Source organism: Pteropus alecto, unplaced genomic scaffold, assembly GCF_000325575.1.
Source record: "Pteropus alecto unplaced genomic scaffold, ASM32557v1 scaffold7, whole genome shotgun sequence".
NCBI lineage: Eukaryota > Metazoa > Chordata > Mammalia > Chiroptera > Pteropodidae > Pteropus > Pteropus alecto.
Genome location: NW_006494614.1, coordinates 46,295,312 through 46,314,938, shown reverse-complemented (window position 1 = coordinate 46,314,938; position 19,627 = coordinate 46,295,312). Strand labels below are relative to the sequence as shown.

The 19,627-nt window shown below is 33.8% G+C and overlaps 1 protein-coding gene and 1 pseudogene across 1 annotated transcript in view; both read right to left on the bottom strand.

Moving 5' to 3' along the window:
- RNF169 (ring finger protein 169) overlaps positions 1-19,627 on the bottom strand; it is a 77,412-nt gene that overhangs the window by 40,782 nt on the left and 17,003 nt on the right. The window contains exon 3 of the mRNA XM_015600271.2: positions 12,288-12,361. Within this exon, the coding sequence (XP_015455757.1) occupies positions 12,288-12,361 (74 nt within the window). The remainder of the gene's footprint in view (positions 1-12,287; positions 12,362-19,627) is intronic.
- LOC112474955 lies at positions 9,430-9,544 on the bottom strand (annotated as a pseudogene).

Here is a 19,627-nt window from a genome sequence, read left to right as displayed (position 1 = left end):
GGGGCCAGGACATGGAAGCAACCAAAGGGTCCTATGATAAATGATTGGCTAAAGAAGCTGTGGTACATATATACAATGGAATATTATTACTCAGCCATAAGAAGAGATGAAATACTGCCATTTGCAACAACATGGATGGACCTTGAATTAATCATGCTAAGCAAAGTAAGCCAGATAGAAAAAGTTGAAAATCACATATCACTTATATGTGGGATATAAACCTAAAAGCAACAAATGAACAGGACGAACAAAGAGACTTATGAACATGGACAATGGACTAGAAGTTATCAGAGGGTGTGTTGGGGAGGGCAGATGGGGGAAAAATTTAAATCATTTCTTCACTTAATGTTTTTCTTCTGATTTCTTCTGCAGTTTTAGCTTTTAAGTTTAGTCTATACTGTATAAAAGTGTAGAGATCAAGATTCACTTTTACTTATTCATAAGATACAGATTATTCCAGCACCACAGTTGAAAAGACTATTCTTTTGCCACTGAATTACTTTTGTGCCTTTGTGAACACTGACTATATATGAGTGGGTCTGTTCCAGGACTATATTCCATTGGTCTACATGCCTTTTCCTTATACCAATACCATGCTATCTTGAAGACTAGGATTTTATAAGTCTTGGAATCAGTTAATAAAGTCTTCCAATAATAACAGCCATAATTTGCAGACGATATAATCCTCCATGTAGAAAATCGACTATCTCCTACCAAAAAAAGCCACTTAGAACTACTAAATGAGTTTAGCAAGGTTGTAGGATAGAATATCAAAATATAAAAATCAACTGTACTTTTATATACTTGCATGAACAATTAGAAATTGAAAAAAATGTTAATGCCATTTATAGTAACATCCAAAAATGTGAAATACTTAAGATAAATATGATGAAAGATGTGAGAGCTGAAAACCACAAAGCATTGCTGAGAGAAATTTTAAAAGACCTAAATAAATAGAAGTGATATACTGTGTTGATGGATCTGAAGACTCAATATTATTGAGATATCGGTTCTCCCCAAATTGATCAATAGATTCAGTCCAATCCCAATAAAAATCCCAGCATGCTTTTTTGTAGAAATCAGCAAGCTGATACTAAAATTCAGTTGGATATACAGAGAACCATGAATAGCCACAATAACTCTGAAAAAGAACAAAGTTGGAGGATTAACACTACCAAATTTCAAGACTTACTATAAAACTACAGTAATCAAAACAGCATGGTATTGGTATAAAAATAAACAAGTAGATCAACTGTACAGACAGAATAATACAGCCTAGAAATAAACCCCACACACGTATATGGATAACTGATTTTTGACAAAAGTGCAAACAAAATCCATGGAGAAAATAGTTTTTTCCACAAATGATGCTGGAACAACGAGGACATCCAAATGCGCAAAAAGTAACTTGGATCTCTACCACACACCATATATAAGAATGAAGTCGAAATGAATCATAGACCTAAATGTAAAGCCTAAATAAAACTGTAAAATTTCCAGAGGAAACATAAGAGAAAAACTTTGTGACCTTGGCCTGGGCAACGAATTCTTAGATATAACACCAAAAGCACATGCACAAAGAAAACAAATCATAAACTGTAGTATTAAAAGTTAAAATCTGTTCTTCGAAAGACTCTAAGAGAATGAAAAAACTGAGACAGACTGGGAGAAAAATAATTGCAAAGAATATACCTGACAAAAGATTTGTATCTAGACTCTATAAAGATCTCTCAAAATATACAACCCAGTTTAAAAAAAGGCAAAAGTTTTGAATGAACACCAAAAAAAATACACAGAAAGCAAATAAACACAAGACAAGATGCTCAGCATTATTAATCATTAGGGAAATGCAAATTACAGCTACAATGAGATACTACTAAACACCAGTTAGAATTGTTAAAATTAAAAAGACTGACATACCCGATATTGGTGAAGATTAGAAAAACTAGAATTTTCATATACTAGTGGTAGGAATTAAAATGGTAAAATCACTTTGAAAAAGTTTGGCAGTTTCTTTAGAAATAAAATATGCCCCTACCACATGATTCAGCCATTTCATGCCTAAGTGTTTACCTAAGAGAAAAGGAAACATCTCTGCACAAAGGCCTGTATATGAAAGTTCATAGCAGCTTTATTTGTAATAGCCAAAAACTAAAATCAACCCAAATGTTAACAGATAGATAAATTAACAAAACCACACAGTGAAATATTACTCAGCAATAAAAAAGTAAACCATTGATACATGCAACAAAGTGAATAAATTTCAAAATAAGTATGCTGAATGAAAAAGCCAAACAAAAGCACAAACAAAAAAACGTAAATTGGACTTCATAAAAACTGAAAACTTTAGTGCAAAGAACATTAACAGAAAAGTGAAAAGATAACCTACAGAATGCAAGAAAATATTTGCAAATCATATATATATATAAGGATTTAATATTCAGAATACATAAAGAACTCTTACAACTCAATAACAAAAAGACAACCGAATTCAAAATCAAACAAAGGACTTGAATAGACGGTTCTCCAAAGAAGAGATACAAATACTCAAAAAGCACATTAAAAATGCTCAACATCATTGTTCATTAAAAAAAAGCACATTAAAAATGCTCAACATCATTGTTCATTGTTCATTGTTCATCAAAACCATAATGAGATACCCATTGGATGACTATATAAAAAAATAATAAGTGCCAGCAAGAATGTGGAGAAATTTTTGGAATCCTCACACATTGCTGGTAGGAATGTAAAATGGTGCAGTTGCTGTGGAAAACAGTTTGACAATTTCTCAAAAAATTAAACATACAATTATTGTATGACCCAGCAATTCCACTCCTGGGTATATATCCAAAAGAACAGAAAACAGGGACTCAAACAGATAGTTGTTATGGCAGTGTTCATCGCAGCATTATTCACAATAGCAAAAAAGTGAAAACAACCCGTTGTCCATCAAGAGATGAATGGATAAACAAAATGTGATATATACATACAATGGAATAGTATTCAGCTGTAAAAAAGGAATGAAGTATTAAAACATGCTATAGTGTGGATGAATTTTAAAAACATTATGCCAAGTGAAATAAGCCAGACGCAAAAGGGCAAATATTGTATGCCTTTACTTATATATCTAGAATAGGAAAATTTATAGAAGTAAAAAGGTTAGAGGTTACCACGGGCTGGGGGGATGGTAGAATAGGGAGTTACTGATTCAAGGGTACAGAGTTTCTGTTTGGTGTAATAAAAAACTTGTAGAAAAACACAGCAGTGATGGTTGCACAACATTGTGAATGTACTTAAGGCTACTGAATTGTACAGTTAAAGTGGCAAAGTTCATGTTACATATATTTTATAGCACTTAAAATTTTTTTTACAAGTCATATAATGTATTCTATAAGCATCATAAAGTCCCAGCTAGCTTTCTACCATTTTAGATACTGCAATAAATATCTTGCATGACATGTTCATTCAAGGCTGCTAAAATGTAGCCTGTTCAGAATCAGGTAGGTGAATTTTCCATTAACAGCTAAACACAGAGCCAAATAGAATTCCTACTCACAGGGCAATGTTCCATAGAAAGAACTAGTTACTGAAATCACTAGATTCTTAAATCCTGTTCATGCAAGGGCAGAATTGTCTATACAGTATTTGTAGCTAATCCACATGTCTTGAGTAATATTCATTTCACCATGAAAAATTATCTATATTCATAATTGTAGAATCTGGGTAATGGGTATATGAGGTTTCATTTTATTGCTCTCAACTTTTATATTTGTTTGAATATTACAGAAATCTAAAATTTAGAAACCATTGTTTTTAAAAGCTTTGTTAGAAGGGAAAGTACACTTCCATACGTGGAAGCGGGCCTGAGCAAGAGAAGTTTGGCTCAAAAGGCCTAGAAGTCATTTCTAATGCTAGGTAACACACCTCACTCGGGTATTAGGTGGTGATAGAAATAACTGAAAGGCTTAGAAGAACCTATGTAGTGAAGGTTCTGATTATAGTCTTTCAAATGCTAAGTAACTACCCCAGAGTGTATATTCCCTGTTAGTACTTTAGATGTTAACTAGCCACCCTTAGAGTATAGAATGAACACATAAACATACCACAGGATTTCAAGTGAAGTATTTAAAAATACATCTCACAATACCCAGAATATACTTCTATCATGAATTTTAAACACAAATTACTATATCCAATTACTTGTTTTCAAGCCTCTTTCTCAGACACTGTGAGCTTCGTTTGATCATGGACCATGTTCTATTAATTCTCAAACTTGAGTTTTAGTCACAGGGTCTGTATTCGATAAGTTCAGTTCCACAAATATTTGCAGAGCACAACAGTCTGTATTAGGCACTATTTCTAGTGGCGGACATCCCTGACCAAAAATGACAGTTGTTCACATGGGGCTTATATTCTAGTAGAATGTGGCTAAATGAATGATGAGGTTGGACCAACCAAATTTTAAAAGATCCTTCCAACAAACATTCTCTTATGACACGAACTATATCTATTTTAATGATTGTATCAGTCCCCGTGCTTTAGCGAGTTTCTCTCAATTCCACAATAAAAGGTAACCAACCTGAGAGTATCATGGACACAGGGCTGATGGGAGGAGTGCTGCCCAATGGCACTTTAAAGACCACACATTCAAGCATCCGTAATTTTCTTATCTGAATTTGTAAAATGGTCCACCACCCAATGATAATAGACTTCAGAAATACTTTGTGAGAGTTGTGGGGCCATACAACCTCGTGTTGTTTCATTAATCTTACCCCTAACACACAAGTAATAATGGATTTTTTTTTTCCTATAAAATGATATGTGAAAACATTCAGTAAATTATTTGAGTTACACACATTTAAGTCATTTTCTACATTTTCTAGTTACCTCTGGACCAAAGACACAGGGTCTGTATTCAATAAGTTCATTTCCATAAATATTTGCAGAGCACAACAGTCTGTATTAGGCTCCTAACGAGTTCACAAAGGTAGTAATGGGAAAATTTGAAGTTAATTTTCAATATATTTTTAGCAATCTAACAAATATACTTATGTCCATAAGATTGTACCTGCTAACTACCACTATCTCAAAAAATAGATTGACTATATTTTTGGTGCTGTCTAGGATTTATTCTTTAATAGAAAACATTAAAAAATATTTTAAATTCTTATGGGGATTATGAAAGCAGTTTAATACAAGCTGATAAAATTGGGGACCACTGCTTCAAAACACAATGAACTTGTTAATTAAATTTGTGTCAGAGCATTTCAATTTGCTTTGGTATGGACAGCAATTAACACTTTATATGGTTCCTAGACTATCATTTGGTACTAACAGTTACCACTTCTATAGGATCTTCTTGGTAACTATTGCTGATGCTGCCCACAGATAAACTAGGACTACTTACAGCTTCCATTTTACAGCATCCTGAAATCATAGCAAATGAACTCGCGCACACGAGACTAGAGCCATGATGACATCTATTTGAGCAATCACATAATAGCACCAAAGTAACTGATTTGCTCTTATGACACAACCTAATTTTAAAGAAATTACACTGATGATACTATACTCGCTTTGCTTTAAATTCTCAACCACCCTTCAATTTAAATGTTATGTTTAGAATTAAGCATATCTAAATATGCCAAGAAAACATTTTATAAATTTCCTTGATGTAATAAGGTGTTTAAAATTAGTTCTAGCTTTGAGACTATTATATGCATTATGAAAAAGTACATATAAAATTCATTGTAGGCATTCAAGTTTACACATAAATTGAACCAGCAGATACTATGTAAGTTATAAGTTTAGTCGCCAAGCTAAAAAGCTGAATGAAAGGAAGGACATTCACTTTAAGACAAGCAGAAAATAATTTCTAAATCGCTCATTATAAAAAAACAAAGACAGGCCTGCTTGTCCAGAGTTCAAGAATATTGGGAATTCATTTGTAGTTCATACCACTAATTTTCCAGCTTTCAAATATGACAGCCATTTCTTACTCAAATGAACAAATAACTAATGACAGCAATGGAGGGGGGTGACTTTGTGCTAGATTTTTTTTTTAGAATTCTAACTTTTAAAAAATAATAATGATATGTGGATTATTATGTGCCAGGCACTATTTCACAATAACCCTATAAGCTAACTATAATGTCCATTTTACAAACCAGAAAACTAGACACAGAGAGATTAATTTGCCCAAATTCACATGCAGAGTCAAAATTTGAACTCGGTTGGCTCTTAATCACTATAATATAGTGCCTCTCAGATTAGGGTAAAAGAGCCTCATCATCTGTACTGTGATTTGTTGAGCACCTGCATTTTTTAAAAAAAAGTTTCAGATAAACAAAAAGTTGACTCTCAGATATAAGCAGCAAATGACTTTAAACTCTCATTTGAATCCAGAAAAATAAACCAAGCTTGCAATTTCACCAAAAGCATATTACCTGTGAATTTTTATACAAATTTGGCTAGAGATAGGAAATTTTAATTATATTGTGGAATTTTTTAAAAATACTATATTTTCTAAAGTTATTTCTGATTCTTGAATGGTTGGGCTGTAAGAAAAACACTGGTATACATTTGATATATTACAATGATATTTCTTGTTATCCTATATAGCCATTAAAAATGTTGGCATGGATCTAAATTTATTGATATGGAAAGTTTCATCTGATATGCTAAATTAAAAGGTCAGTAAAAATGGTAATATAACATGATCCTTAATCTGTTTTGTAAAAAGTCTTAAGTTTAAATTTATGATAAAAATTTTAATATGGTTATTAGCAGGATTACTGGTAGTTTTCCCTTCAAATTTTTTTTTGACCTGAACCTTTTTTCTTTAACAGTATAATTCTGCTTTTATAAATAGGGAAAGTAAAGCTATTTTAATTTACTAAAACCCTCACTAATCAAATATCTTAACAAAATAATTTACTTTTTATTAGAGACAGAAGAGTTGCAACTACTTCTAGAAAATTCTCTAGTTTGGCTTTCAAGTAGCGTTGAAATAATTTTATTTAAACTATTCTCTAAACCATAAAAAACTATTATACTGTACGGTAACCTTATAACTACTGAATAAATATAACTACATAAATGAAAGAGACAAGGAAAGAGAGCACATTGCAGAAATAACACGAATAACTTGCTATTCTAATTAAATCTGATCATCCTTTGAATTTCCCAAATGTGTTATTTTCTTTAATAAGCACATTACTTGATAAAGTTGTTTCTCATCTGGGTAGCTGTAAGTAGCAAAAGGAAAAAATAACCATATAAAACATTTAAAAATTTTAAGCATTCTGTAAGATAACTGTTCTCCCCTCATGCCAACAAAACTAAAACTCATTCTTTTCCATTTTTCCCTCTTAATACCATACAGCTTACCTGCTCTTAAAGATATACTAGGAAATTCTGTATCTGTTTTCTGGTTCCAGAAAGAGGCATGTCAGCACATGCCAAAAGTAAGTATTTCCTCAAAGATTACATAATAACATTTCAGAGGAAGAAAAAAAAAATATGTTGTAGCAAAAAGAACTTTAGAAATCTTAAAATACATCTAGTTCTATCATGAGCCAGCTGTACATCCTTACACAAGACATTTCTCTTAAAAGAAGGGGCTTTGAAACTATATGATCAATGATTCAATCAGCATCTAATGAATACCTCTGCAAGATACTATATTAGGTGCAATGGAGAGTTAGAGACTAAACAAACAGATCCATCTTGAAAGATTTTACAATCTAATAGGAAAATTTAAAACAAACAAATAACCTGCTGCTTCTGCAGTGTGACAGAACATATTTTAAACTTACCAGGTAAATACAAGGTTCTTTTAAAATAAGTAAATTTAAAAAGGCGGGGATGGTAGCAGTAAGGCCAGTTCAACATTTAGCTCATGATGCACTGTATAGCCAAATAGATTTAAGTTAAATGTTCAAGTTTTAATAAAGTATGTTATATTTTATAGTTCATGGCAGAAAGATAATAAAAGGGACTTTAAAGATATATAATTTCAAAGATAATTAGGCCCTAAAAGTTTACTTACCTTTAAAAAAATTCCTTCACAAAAGTTAATGTCTGCCTTATAGAGACATTATTCACTTCAGCAACTCATTGACCATATCTGATTACTCTGTGCCCTGGCTAAAAACTAAGAACTGCATGCTTACTGCTTGAATAATTTAGCCAGCAATGGGGAGAAAATACCCCAGAAAAACAAACCAGTGGGGAAGGAGAGAAAAAGAAAATGGATAGGTCAGTAAACCAATTCAGAGAAAGCCTAAACTACTCATGATCCACAGAATTATCAAAAGCAGTTCATCTTTCCCACTACAGAAACTAGGTAGATAGGCAGTCTAGAAACAAAGGCTGTTTTTTCCCCTACTTTCAACCTTCCAGAGTCCAGTGATTCCAAGACAAACAAGAGCATGCTGGATCATATGTTTCCCAGCTCTAACATAAAACAACTATTATTTAACCACCTGGTCAAAGTTAAACACCTAACATACTCTATATGCAGAATAATGGTGTAAATAAGAAGCTAAATTCAACAAATAAATAGAACTTATAGAGAGGAATAAATTATTTCAAAAGACAAAAATTACAAAATCTTACAGAAAATGGAAATATAAAATCAATATTGAAATAACTTCTCCCTAAAAGTTTTTTTCAACATATTTATTGCACACAAGAATATAACAATGTGCATGTGCATATATATATGTATATATTTTAAGAATGAATAATTCCTTAAGCAATGTACCAAGATGGAGGACTGAGCACATGCTAATGCTCTTTGCCCTTAAAACCCCATAAAATGTCAGAAAACTTCTTTTTCAGAAAAGCACAGAAAAGCAACAAAAAAAGCATGCCATTAGCAGTTAAAATCACAAATATCCAAAAGATGGAACTGGTTTTCACCTCTAAAGTTTATAAACAAGCAATTCATAGAAAACACATGACTGGCCAATAACCATACGATGCTCCTCCTCTCATAATTATGGAAATGTAAATTAAAATGAGATACGATTTTATTCAGATTAGCAAAATATTAAAGATAATGGTTTGGCAAGGATTTGAAAAAAAGGGACTCTCTTTTACTGTTGGTGAGAGAGTAAGTTGAAAAGTCTTTTTAAAAAGTAATTTGTTAATATCCACCAAAACACAGAATGCATATACCATCGACCCTGCACTTTCACTTCTAGGAATCTAACCTAAAGGAAGTATTTGCTCACATATGTTCATGTGTGTTCAGTGCAGTTCTCTCTTAAATTGAGGGAAATGGGAAACTTTCTTTCTTTTTTTTCACTTTATTTTATTTATTTATTTACTTACTTACTTATTTATAGGCAAGGCAACCCTTGGTTGACCTCACAGATTGCAAGGACCTTGTCAGTTTACAATCCCTTATTTTTTTATTTTTTACGCCTACAGCACCTGGTCTTCCTAGGTGGTGTCCCAAGTACTAACCAGGCCTGACCCTGCTTAGCTTCCAAGATCAGACAGGATCGGGCTTGTTCAGGGTGGCATGGCTATAGACAAAATGGGAAACAATTTAAATGACCTTTGATAATGGAATAGCCATTAACCAAGTGAATTATACCTCATCCATGTTATGAAATATCATTCGAAATGAAAAAATACATGAAAGCCCCCGTGCCCCCCAAAATTATATTGTTAGTAAAAAGAAGCAAATTACAGAGTAGATCATATTCCTCAAAAATCCTAGTTTCTTTGAAGTATTTACCATCAGACTGCAATACCTACAGCCCTTCTTTGTGGGTAGTCACCTACCTCTGTCAATTCCCCTAATGCACAGAAAAGCTTATCATCTGTTTCTCTCCAACTACCCCAGGGATCATTCCTGAAGATGTCAATATCAGTATACTTTTTCAGTTCCTTTACTTCCTTCTAAATCTTTTTGTCCATCCTACTTCAGTTATCTATTCCTATGATCATTCCTTAAACGTTCTCATGTCCAATAACTAAACCACCTCCCATTCTCACTTTTAAGCCTCTCTCACATTTAGACCACCACTTCCTAGCTTTCCAGCTTTATTTGTATGCTAGTAGCCCTACTTTTACAATTCTTTATCACCGTTCAAAACTACCAGTCCATTGATTGTACGACTCTCACTGTCCATCATGTACCTTATGTTCTCAATTCGCTCCATAAATAACCATAGTCTAAAACTATAACAACTTCCTTGTACTAACCTTCAAGTCTACTGACATCTATCCCTACTTCTGGTAAAACCTAAACCCTGGTTAAACCCAACACATTGGTTACTCCAAAAGAGTCTTAATTGGTCTTATTTCCATTCTTGATCCACGAGGCAGAGACTGCCAGATGTCTACCCAATATCTATTCTCTCCTTCCTTAAAAAGAGAACCCTGATTTTACTTAGGAAGTTAATATACCCAGCTAAAATACTACGCTTCCTAGCCTCTCTGGCAGCTAGAGAAAGTCTGTGATACTGAACTATAAAATAAAGGTGAAGCCACCGGGTGGGGCTTTAGAGAAAGCTCTTTAAAAGGACCCAATTCAGATAACATGTGCTCTTTTGCCTTCTGTCTAGATGTGATTCTACAGAAGGATCAGCCAACTTATACCACAATGAGACAGGTACACTTGGAAGATTGGAAGATGTCAAACAGAAAGACAAAAAGAGCCTGAATCTCTGATGTCACAGAGCTGCCATATCAGTCCTAGACTGCCTACCTCTGGTCTTTGGTTTTTGTTACTTGAGAAAAATAAAACTCCTCTTTTGTTTGAGTCATTATTTTGGGGTCTCTATTATTATTCACAATTCCTAACTCCTAGGCCCATTACAGTTTATTCCCTACGCAGCAACCAGAGACCTTTTAAAAGTGTAAAGCCAGATCATATTACTAGCATCCCATCGCACTTAAATTTAGGCTCCTTGCCAGGCCAATTAGGCTTTCTTTGGTCTGGCTTTTCTATCTCCCCAGTTTATCCCCTACCAAATCCCCATATCCATCCACCACTTGCACACTCAGCTCCAGCCATACTATACCTTGAATGAGCCAAACTTGTTTCTATCTCAGGGCCTTTGCATTTGCTTTTCCTTTTGCCTGGTATGTTTTCTCTCTATCTTCAAGCTGATAGCTTGAAATTTTCTATATTCTCCAAGTTCTGAAAAGGTATACCATGACGAAGTATTTGCATATTCTGGAATTTTATTTAAGACGGATTTGTGGTTCTTTTGATGTGGTCTCTGAGAATAATTTCTTAATATGTAGAAAAAAGGTTTGTAAATGATTTTTTTAAACCCAAAAAATGAACGAACAAAAAAAAAAGTCTCACAATACCAATATAAAAGCATGAGGACCCAAGTCAACATTTAACACCCTCATTTAAAAAGGGTCAAAGAATGTATAGTAATTAAGTATCTTTTCTCCTTAACATGACCTTGTTAAGACTGATTTTTTTCATTCAGTATAAAATACTGAATAACAATAACAATAATGTTAATAAAATAACAATGTTATTGTCTCATCTCTGTTTTATGAAGATGTCTGATTCAGATTAAGTGGATTATCTAACCTTTATAAAATATTAAATGTCCACATGTAGAATAATGATCTAATGTTTATGAAAATGGGTAAGGGATAGTGCTGCAGGAAGAGAGCTGGAAAGGATGATAGAAACCACGTAACCTAACTTCTTATTACCAGCCTTTTTGAAGTCTTAATTGTCCAGGTGATTCCCAGACAATTAGCTTGAAAATGCCAAAAATAAGATAATGTGGACATAGCTAAATACTTTCCTCATGGTGAATATTCTCTAGGAAATTATTCCACTACTCCCTTACTAAGTTACAGTTCTTCTGGTGTACTTAACAGAGTGAAAGCAATAAAAGATAATACCAGTTACGTGTAATTAGAAGAACCTTGCAAGATAAGGAAAAATAATATAAGCTATTATTAAAGCTTAAATGCTGGCTTTTAACAAATATCTAAATGCCAAGAATACCTCTCTTGGTGGCCAGTTATTGCAGCAGGTGCATGATAGGCACTATGAGCTACATTTTCATCTTTGAAAGGACAGCTTAAAAGGGGTTCTTAGTTAAGGTTTACTCTACTTCCATTATAGCTACAGAATCTAACTATGCCAGTAAAAGGTAGTGTGGAGAAAGACAGGCTCTGTATTGTAAAATTTAAAAAGCCCTAGGTAAATCAGAATTCCCCACTGAGCATTCTCTAATGTTATTTCAGTTTACTTTAAGAAAATGAATGGCATGATCATATGTATACCATACCTTTCTCAGGCTTTCATATTCCTCACGAAGTTCCCCAGGCTTACTTAATTTGATTGGTGTTCTGAATATAAACTCTGGAAGAAAGGGAGAAGACGACACTTTTTAATAGGACTGTCTAGGAAGGAACCAATATCTTGTCCTACTGCTTGTCCCACATTATAAAGTACATTAAAAGTTGTGGTCATCTTAATTTGAAAAAATTCATTCAACAAATATTTATTAAAGGGTATAAACCAGGGACAGTTCTAAGCACTGGGGAGAAGCACTGATCAAACAAAGTCCTCAGGGAGTATACAATAAACAAATGTGTGTATATAATATAACTGATGGAATACTAAGTGCCTTGGAGGAAAAGATATGTAGGATGAAAGAAAGAGATTATTTTATGTAGAGTGGTCTGGAAGGGCCTCATTGATAAAGCAACATATTAAAAGACCTCAAGGAAAAACTTTAAAGCTTAGTTTAGTGTTACAAAATAACATTTTAAATGAGCTGGTTTTATTCATAATACTATATTTTTTCTATTCCTTTTCAACAGTGCCACCAGAGTATTTTCCCATCTACAACCTGTAAATATTTTCAGTATATAACCTAATTTTTTTTATTCTCAAAGGCTTTAGTGGTTTTGATATTCCTGCAGAATAAAGTCAGAGCTCTTCAACATGTCATTCTAGGTTCTCCAGAGACTGAGCATAACTTTACCTTTCTAAGGCACTGTATCTCTCAGCCCTTGACTACTTAGTTACAATAAAAATATGTCATATTTTTAAGTCTTTTATGCTGTTTTCTCAGCTGAAAATCTGTTTTTTCCCCCTCTCTTTATATATTTTTAAATCTAAGATATCTAGGCCCACAGGAGGCAAACAAGACATGTTGGTTATATAAACATGATAAAAATCCAAGTGAAGAACAGGGATAAAAGATAAGTCCTACATGCTATCAAAAAGGAGGGGGAAAGTACACACTTCTACCTCCTAAAATGTGCATGTGACACTTCTGTATACCCCTGTGTATATTGAGTGAAACAGTATTTTGATTTATTAATAACTCTACATCCCCTTGAGGTTGATAAATATTTGTTGTAGAAAAGTAGGCTCCTCAAAAAAGTTGACTTCAATTGTCCCAACTATTTTAGAAAGGCTCTGAGAAATGTGAAAGATACTCAGTAACACTATCTAATGCAGATGCAGGGAAGAGTAACTTAAAAGTCCACCAAGTACTAGAGAATTGTTAGGCCCTAGGTTTGGGAAATAAAACATTCCATCTCCTTCACTCACTTAAAAAAAAGTCCTGATGACTATTTTGATCATATCCTTTAAGCACATTTCCAACTATAAGTAAATCGTATTAAAATTAGATGTTTTAAAAGAGAAGGGGAAGGAGAGAAGGAAAAGCGAAACCCATAAGGCAAAAAAGTACTTTCAATATATTTATGTTGAATCTAGGATACTTCATATCATATATATTTTCTCAGTGAAACTTCACAGAAAGTTTATTATACACATTTTACAATAAGGAAAATGAGAGAGTAATGCCTTGCTCAAGGCCACAGAACTGGTACATGGCAAAACCAAGAGAAAAGCATTAATAAGAATAGAGAAATTACATAATGATTAAAAAGGCAACTCATCAAGAAGATATAATAATCATGAACTTAAATGAACATACATCACAGCGAAAACTAGTATAAGGAGAAATTAATAAATCCAAAATTAAAAACAGATCAGGGAGACCAAGAGTAAAAAACAGAGAAAAACTGACCAATAAAATGAACTAATTTTATCATGTATATTTATATATAGGTACGTACCCAATGAATAGAATATATATTCCTTAAAGCAAATAAAGAACAATTAAAAATAGAACAGGTTACAAAGACATTTCAAAAAATTTCAAAGGAGTCATATTATACAAACTTTGCTCTTGGATTCTAAGTGCTATTTCCAAGTCAAACTTTCTAGCTATCTGGCTGATTATTCTGGTTTGCCCAATATTCTTTCTCAATAAATTCCTTTTCTGCTTAAATTTACCAGAGTAGAGTTCTACTGATTAAAACCAACAACTCTGGTTGACGGTTTTTTTATGTAGAACTATGGAATGACCAATAAATCAACCTCTAGTAAAACTGGTTAAGAAAAAAAGAAAAGACAAATTAATACTAAGAACAAAGAGGACCAAAATACAGATATTGAGATTTTAAATTTCCAGAGACTATTAAAATAATGCTATAAGGAATGATCTTGCATATATATTGTTTTGCATGCCTCCAAGTATAGCCATTGATTAAACTGCTGGAATCAACTGCTATATATGTTTGTAATTCTGACAGAACACCAAATTGCCCTTCCTTCATGAAGCTGCCTATATGGATTAAAAGTTCCACCAGCAATAAATGAAAGTGCCATTTCTAAACACCTTTTCCAACACAATGAGTGTTGAAACTTTTTAACTTTGCCAATCTAATAGGTAAAATTTTATATATTATATACTTATGAATAAAATTGAGTACTTTTCATGTTTGTAACTTGCATTTCCTTTGACATGAAAGGTACATGAATTTCCTTTATTCCCACTGAGTTAACATTCTTCTTGATTTGTTAAAGCTCCTTCTAGATAAGGAAAATTAGCCAATGCCACTTGAACAGCAACACTTTTTGTACTTTATTATTTGTCTTGACTTTGCCTACAGTGGTTATTTTTGTGTAGTTATATCAATCAAACATCTCCTTTCTGACTTCTTCATTTTGTATCATATTTAGAAAGACCTTCCTCAGGGCAAGTGGAATAACATTCTATCATAGTTTCTTCTAGTACAAAGTATAAGATTCTTCTAATATTTGCTTTTAAAAATTCAAAATCTTTATTTTTACTTGGGGAACAACGTAAGGAGCATAATCTTATTCAGGCTTACAATGAGTCTGCTATCCAACACAACACAAGGGACCAAAAATACTTTAATGATAGCCTGGTAGAAATGATAGTTTTTACATACTGTTGGAAAATTTGCTTTCTCTAAAATGGTTTTTGCTGACATTTAGGACAAAATGTCCAAAGAACTTAACATCTTCATTATACAGTGTAAATAATACAAAGTTAAAAGCCAGATCCTCAACTTAGAAGCTTCCAGAGCCTTAGATAAGCCAATGTCACCTACTTCTTCTGTAAAATCAGAATAATATATATCATGACAGACTATTATGAGGATCAAATGAGTGTAACGAGAGCAAAAACACTGTAAAATATTTCAGCCAGTAGACTGACTTGCAGTAGAATCTAATAACTATAAAATTGTTTTTGGTGTTAGTGAGATAAAGAAATTGTGGTTGGGTCTGATTTATAAGAAAAAAAGATTAAGACCTAACTGCTTTGACATATATGAAAAGCTAAATTCACTTTGGCATATTTATTAAGAAATCTCAAATTTCATATATAAGGCCAATGTAGAAACTGCATACTGACTGAAATCTTACTACACCTTGACTTAAATCGAGAGTAAAAGGAAATGGGCAGGAGTAGGGGTGGGGTACCAATTTACATTCATCAAGTGTTGCCAGGGATGGGGGGCGGGGGTGGCAGGCAGAGCACAGAGGATTACTTAGGGCAGTGAAAATACTCTGTATGATATTATAATGATGGATATATGTCATTATACATGTGCCAAAATCCACAGAATGTCCAACACCAACTTCAAGTAAACTATGGATGTTGGGTGATTGTAACATTGTAGGTTCATCCTTGGTAACAAATTTACTATTCTGGTGAGTGATATTGATAATGGGTGAGGCTAAGTATGTATGGAGGCAGGAAGTATATGGAAAATCTCTGTACCTTCCTCTAAATTTTGTTGTGAAACTAAAAGTACTCAAAATAAATTCTTTAAAAATAATAAGCAAAGCAACAAGATGCTAAAAAAATACAGGAAAAAGGCATGAGAACTACATTAATTGATTAAATATTAAACCAGGTTGTATTCAGATCCTGCTACGTGCTGCTAGACACGGGAACCTGGCTAATCTGCAAACGGCCAGACCACAAGGAACCTACAGGAAGATTCTCACTGAGATTGCTAACAACTACTTCCCCATACCTTTAACTCTGAGTAGCCATACCCAGAAAGGAAAACAGATTTAAACTCAATTCCTCACATACCTAGGCTCTCATTCTCTGGTTTTGAGAGAAAACCATGTCTGTCTGTGGAGTGTTATTTCTTCTCTAAAAAACTTTCCTTTTGTCTCTAATTCTGGCTCTCACTTGAATCCTTTCCTTCATGGAGTGAAGGACCCTCTCTCTCTAGACAGGTGTAGGGCTTAAGTCCCCACTAAGGGAGATTTGCCCCATCCTGCATCAAAAAGAACCAGAAAAGGCACCACCACCATCCTCATTCCTTAGTCCAAAGGAATTAGTCCCAAACTCACCAATCCCTCCACTGGCTTCTACAGGGATTTTCAAGTGTTTCATTCTGTCCACTGACTACTACTATGTTTAACAGCAAGAGAAACTCTAACAATATGATGCCTTAAGAATGACACACACCTGTGGCCATTGACCTAAGCTGATCATCTCATTTAGTCTAATGTAAACCGTAAGAGCAGCTATACTTTCCTGAAGGTCCTTCCTAAAAAGGATTTTCTCTGGGGCGAGGTGACTGGTTATTAATAAAGGCAAACAATCAAAACAAACTATAAGACAAGAATTTTGTTAACTTCACCAAACCATCAAGAATCGTCATTCATTGTCAAAGCATCCACATTCGATACAAATTAGAAAAAGAACCTCACTGAACTGTATAAGAAGATGATACCTTTACAAGTCTCAAATCCAAAGCTTATCATCCCTTGGTACCTGGCTATGTTTGAATTTCTACCCCTGTAGATTCAATTTCTTATCAGGGCAGCAGAAAGAAAAACAACTTTGGATATATATGTTTTTTAACTTTGGATTTAGAGTCCTAAGACCTACATCCTTATTTGAATACAAAGTTACTAGCTATCTGCCTTTTGGCAAATAAAAAAAAAAAAATCTCTTTGGTTAATTTCCATCTCTCTCACCACCAGCAGCATCATTACGATGGCTAGCAGTTATGTAGCACATTATGCCAGGCCCATTTCTAAGCTCTTTATAACTCATTTAATCTTGATAATGACCCAATGGAGAGATAATATTATCCTCATTTTACAAATGAGGAAACTGAGGCACAAAAAGTTTAACTTACTAAGGCTACACTGCTGTAAGCGAAAGAGCTATGATTTAAACCCAGGCAATCTGGCTGTAGGATCTGTGCTCTTACTCACTATGTCTTATTACCTCTTTAACAAAGAAAAAGCCAAAAAAAAAAAAAAAAAGCCTAACAACCCTATATAACAATGGGCAAAAGACATGAACAGGCACCTTATTAAAAAAAATCAGATGACTTATATTAAAATATGTTCAGTTTCACTCATTTCAAGAAATTAAAGCCTTTTAAACTAAAACACTTTGGCAAAGATCAAAAAGATTGATAAAGGAAAGGTTAGCAAGGGCATCTTTTATCTCACGGATATATCAAACATGTACAAAGATATACAAACAAGAATATTCACTGCAAACCATTCAATACTAAAGACTGGAAATAACCAAAATGTCCTTCAATTAGAGACTGATCGAATAAATTATCAGATAACTAGGATATCATGGATCAATTTTATACTGGTATTTATATACTATATTTTTATTCCTGGTCTGGTTTCTTCATTCACCTGGTAATTTTTGTTAGAACATCATTCATTGTGTATGAAAAACAGAGGCTCGGGATGATATTCTACTTCTACAGAGGATTCACTATGTTCTCTGACAGGCAGTATGAATGAGGAGCAATCACCTCACAATCCAATCAGGAGCTGATTCAAGGCTGGCTGCAGTCTTTGTAAAGCTCATTCTACCCTAGTTTGTAGCCCTCCAAGGGTCCAATTGAGAGTCTGGGGTTGCTTACCAAGCCTACCAGACAGTCCTGAACGTTTTTCTCCTCAACACTGAAAAACTGCTAAAAAGTGCTTTGCTTTTCAGTAGCTTTCTCTGAAGCCTCTGCTTTTTACCCTGCACAATTAAGAATAAACAAATGCCTCGAGAAAAAAGCAGGTGGAGGGGGAATTACCTCCTTTTTCTCTGGTATCTTGGCCTCTCAAGTTCTGGTTGCCTTGGCAGCCCTGAACTACAATTTTTTTGTATCTCCAGCCCCATGAAGAAAGCTCTGCTGGCTTTTTTGCCTCTTGATAGCTGCACTCTCCTTTTGCCAAGAATCCACAAACGCCTGAAGCCCCAGTTGCCTTGGCAACTTACCAATGCCTTCATATAGATTTTTTTAAAAATCAGGCTTTTCTAGTTATTCCCAGCAGGAGTTTTGGTCTGCTTCAATCTGTTCCCATCATAGCCAGGAGCAAAAATCTACATTCTTCCTAACCACAGGAGAAGACAAAATTCTCATCATGGAACCACAAATCATTACCAAAGAGGGAGAAGGCCGTGAGGAAGAAGACAAAAGTAGAGCATACTCCTTTGAGAAAGTCAAAAAAGGGATACAATCAAGGCAGAACATGTGTGATCTAAGTCCTAAAGAAACTTACAATCTTACTAGGGAAGAAAAAACATACATCAGTGAAACAAGTATAGAACCTCAGAGTTATAAAATTAAACACCTAAGTGCTGCATAGAACACAAAGAGGTAGCAAAACATACATTAAGTGCAGAAATGCACAGGAAACAAGGGGCTATTATCTGTATTAATCTCAAGGTTACCTGCTTATACTACCCACTAAACTTCTGAACAACCACTGTCATCTGTCATTGGAATGTGCAATAGGAAATGTTAATGTTAAATTAAGCATACCAGAAGAAGTAGGAAGGTAAACACAGGTTGTGAACCACAAATGTGTTCTAAAACCAAACTACAGTGGTTTCCATTTTATCTATTATTTTTTGGTTTTCTCCTAACTCTCCAAGAATGCATATGACAACCAAGTACCATCTGTCTGGTACTGATGCAATCATTCATTTACTCATTTGCTCAAGACGAGTTAACAATTTACAGTTGGTAATATAGTGTTTACCTGGAAAGAAGAGGAAGTACACAGAGAAAAAGTTAAAAGGTAATAAAATGTTAATATCAAATTTTAAGGCTGCTTACTTTAGTACCATAATTAACACCACCAATCACTACTATATTAATTTATACTTTCTGTGTTTTAAGGTTATCCTTTGGCAAAGAACTAATCAAATCAAAATGTCACAACCCACATACCAAGGACTTATAAAATGTTTGTAACCTTTGACCTAATAATTTAATTTCTAGGAGTCTAAGAAAATAA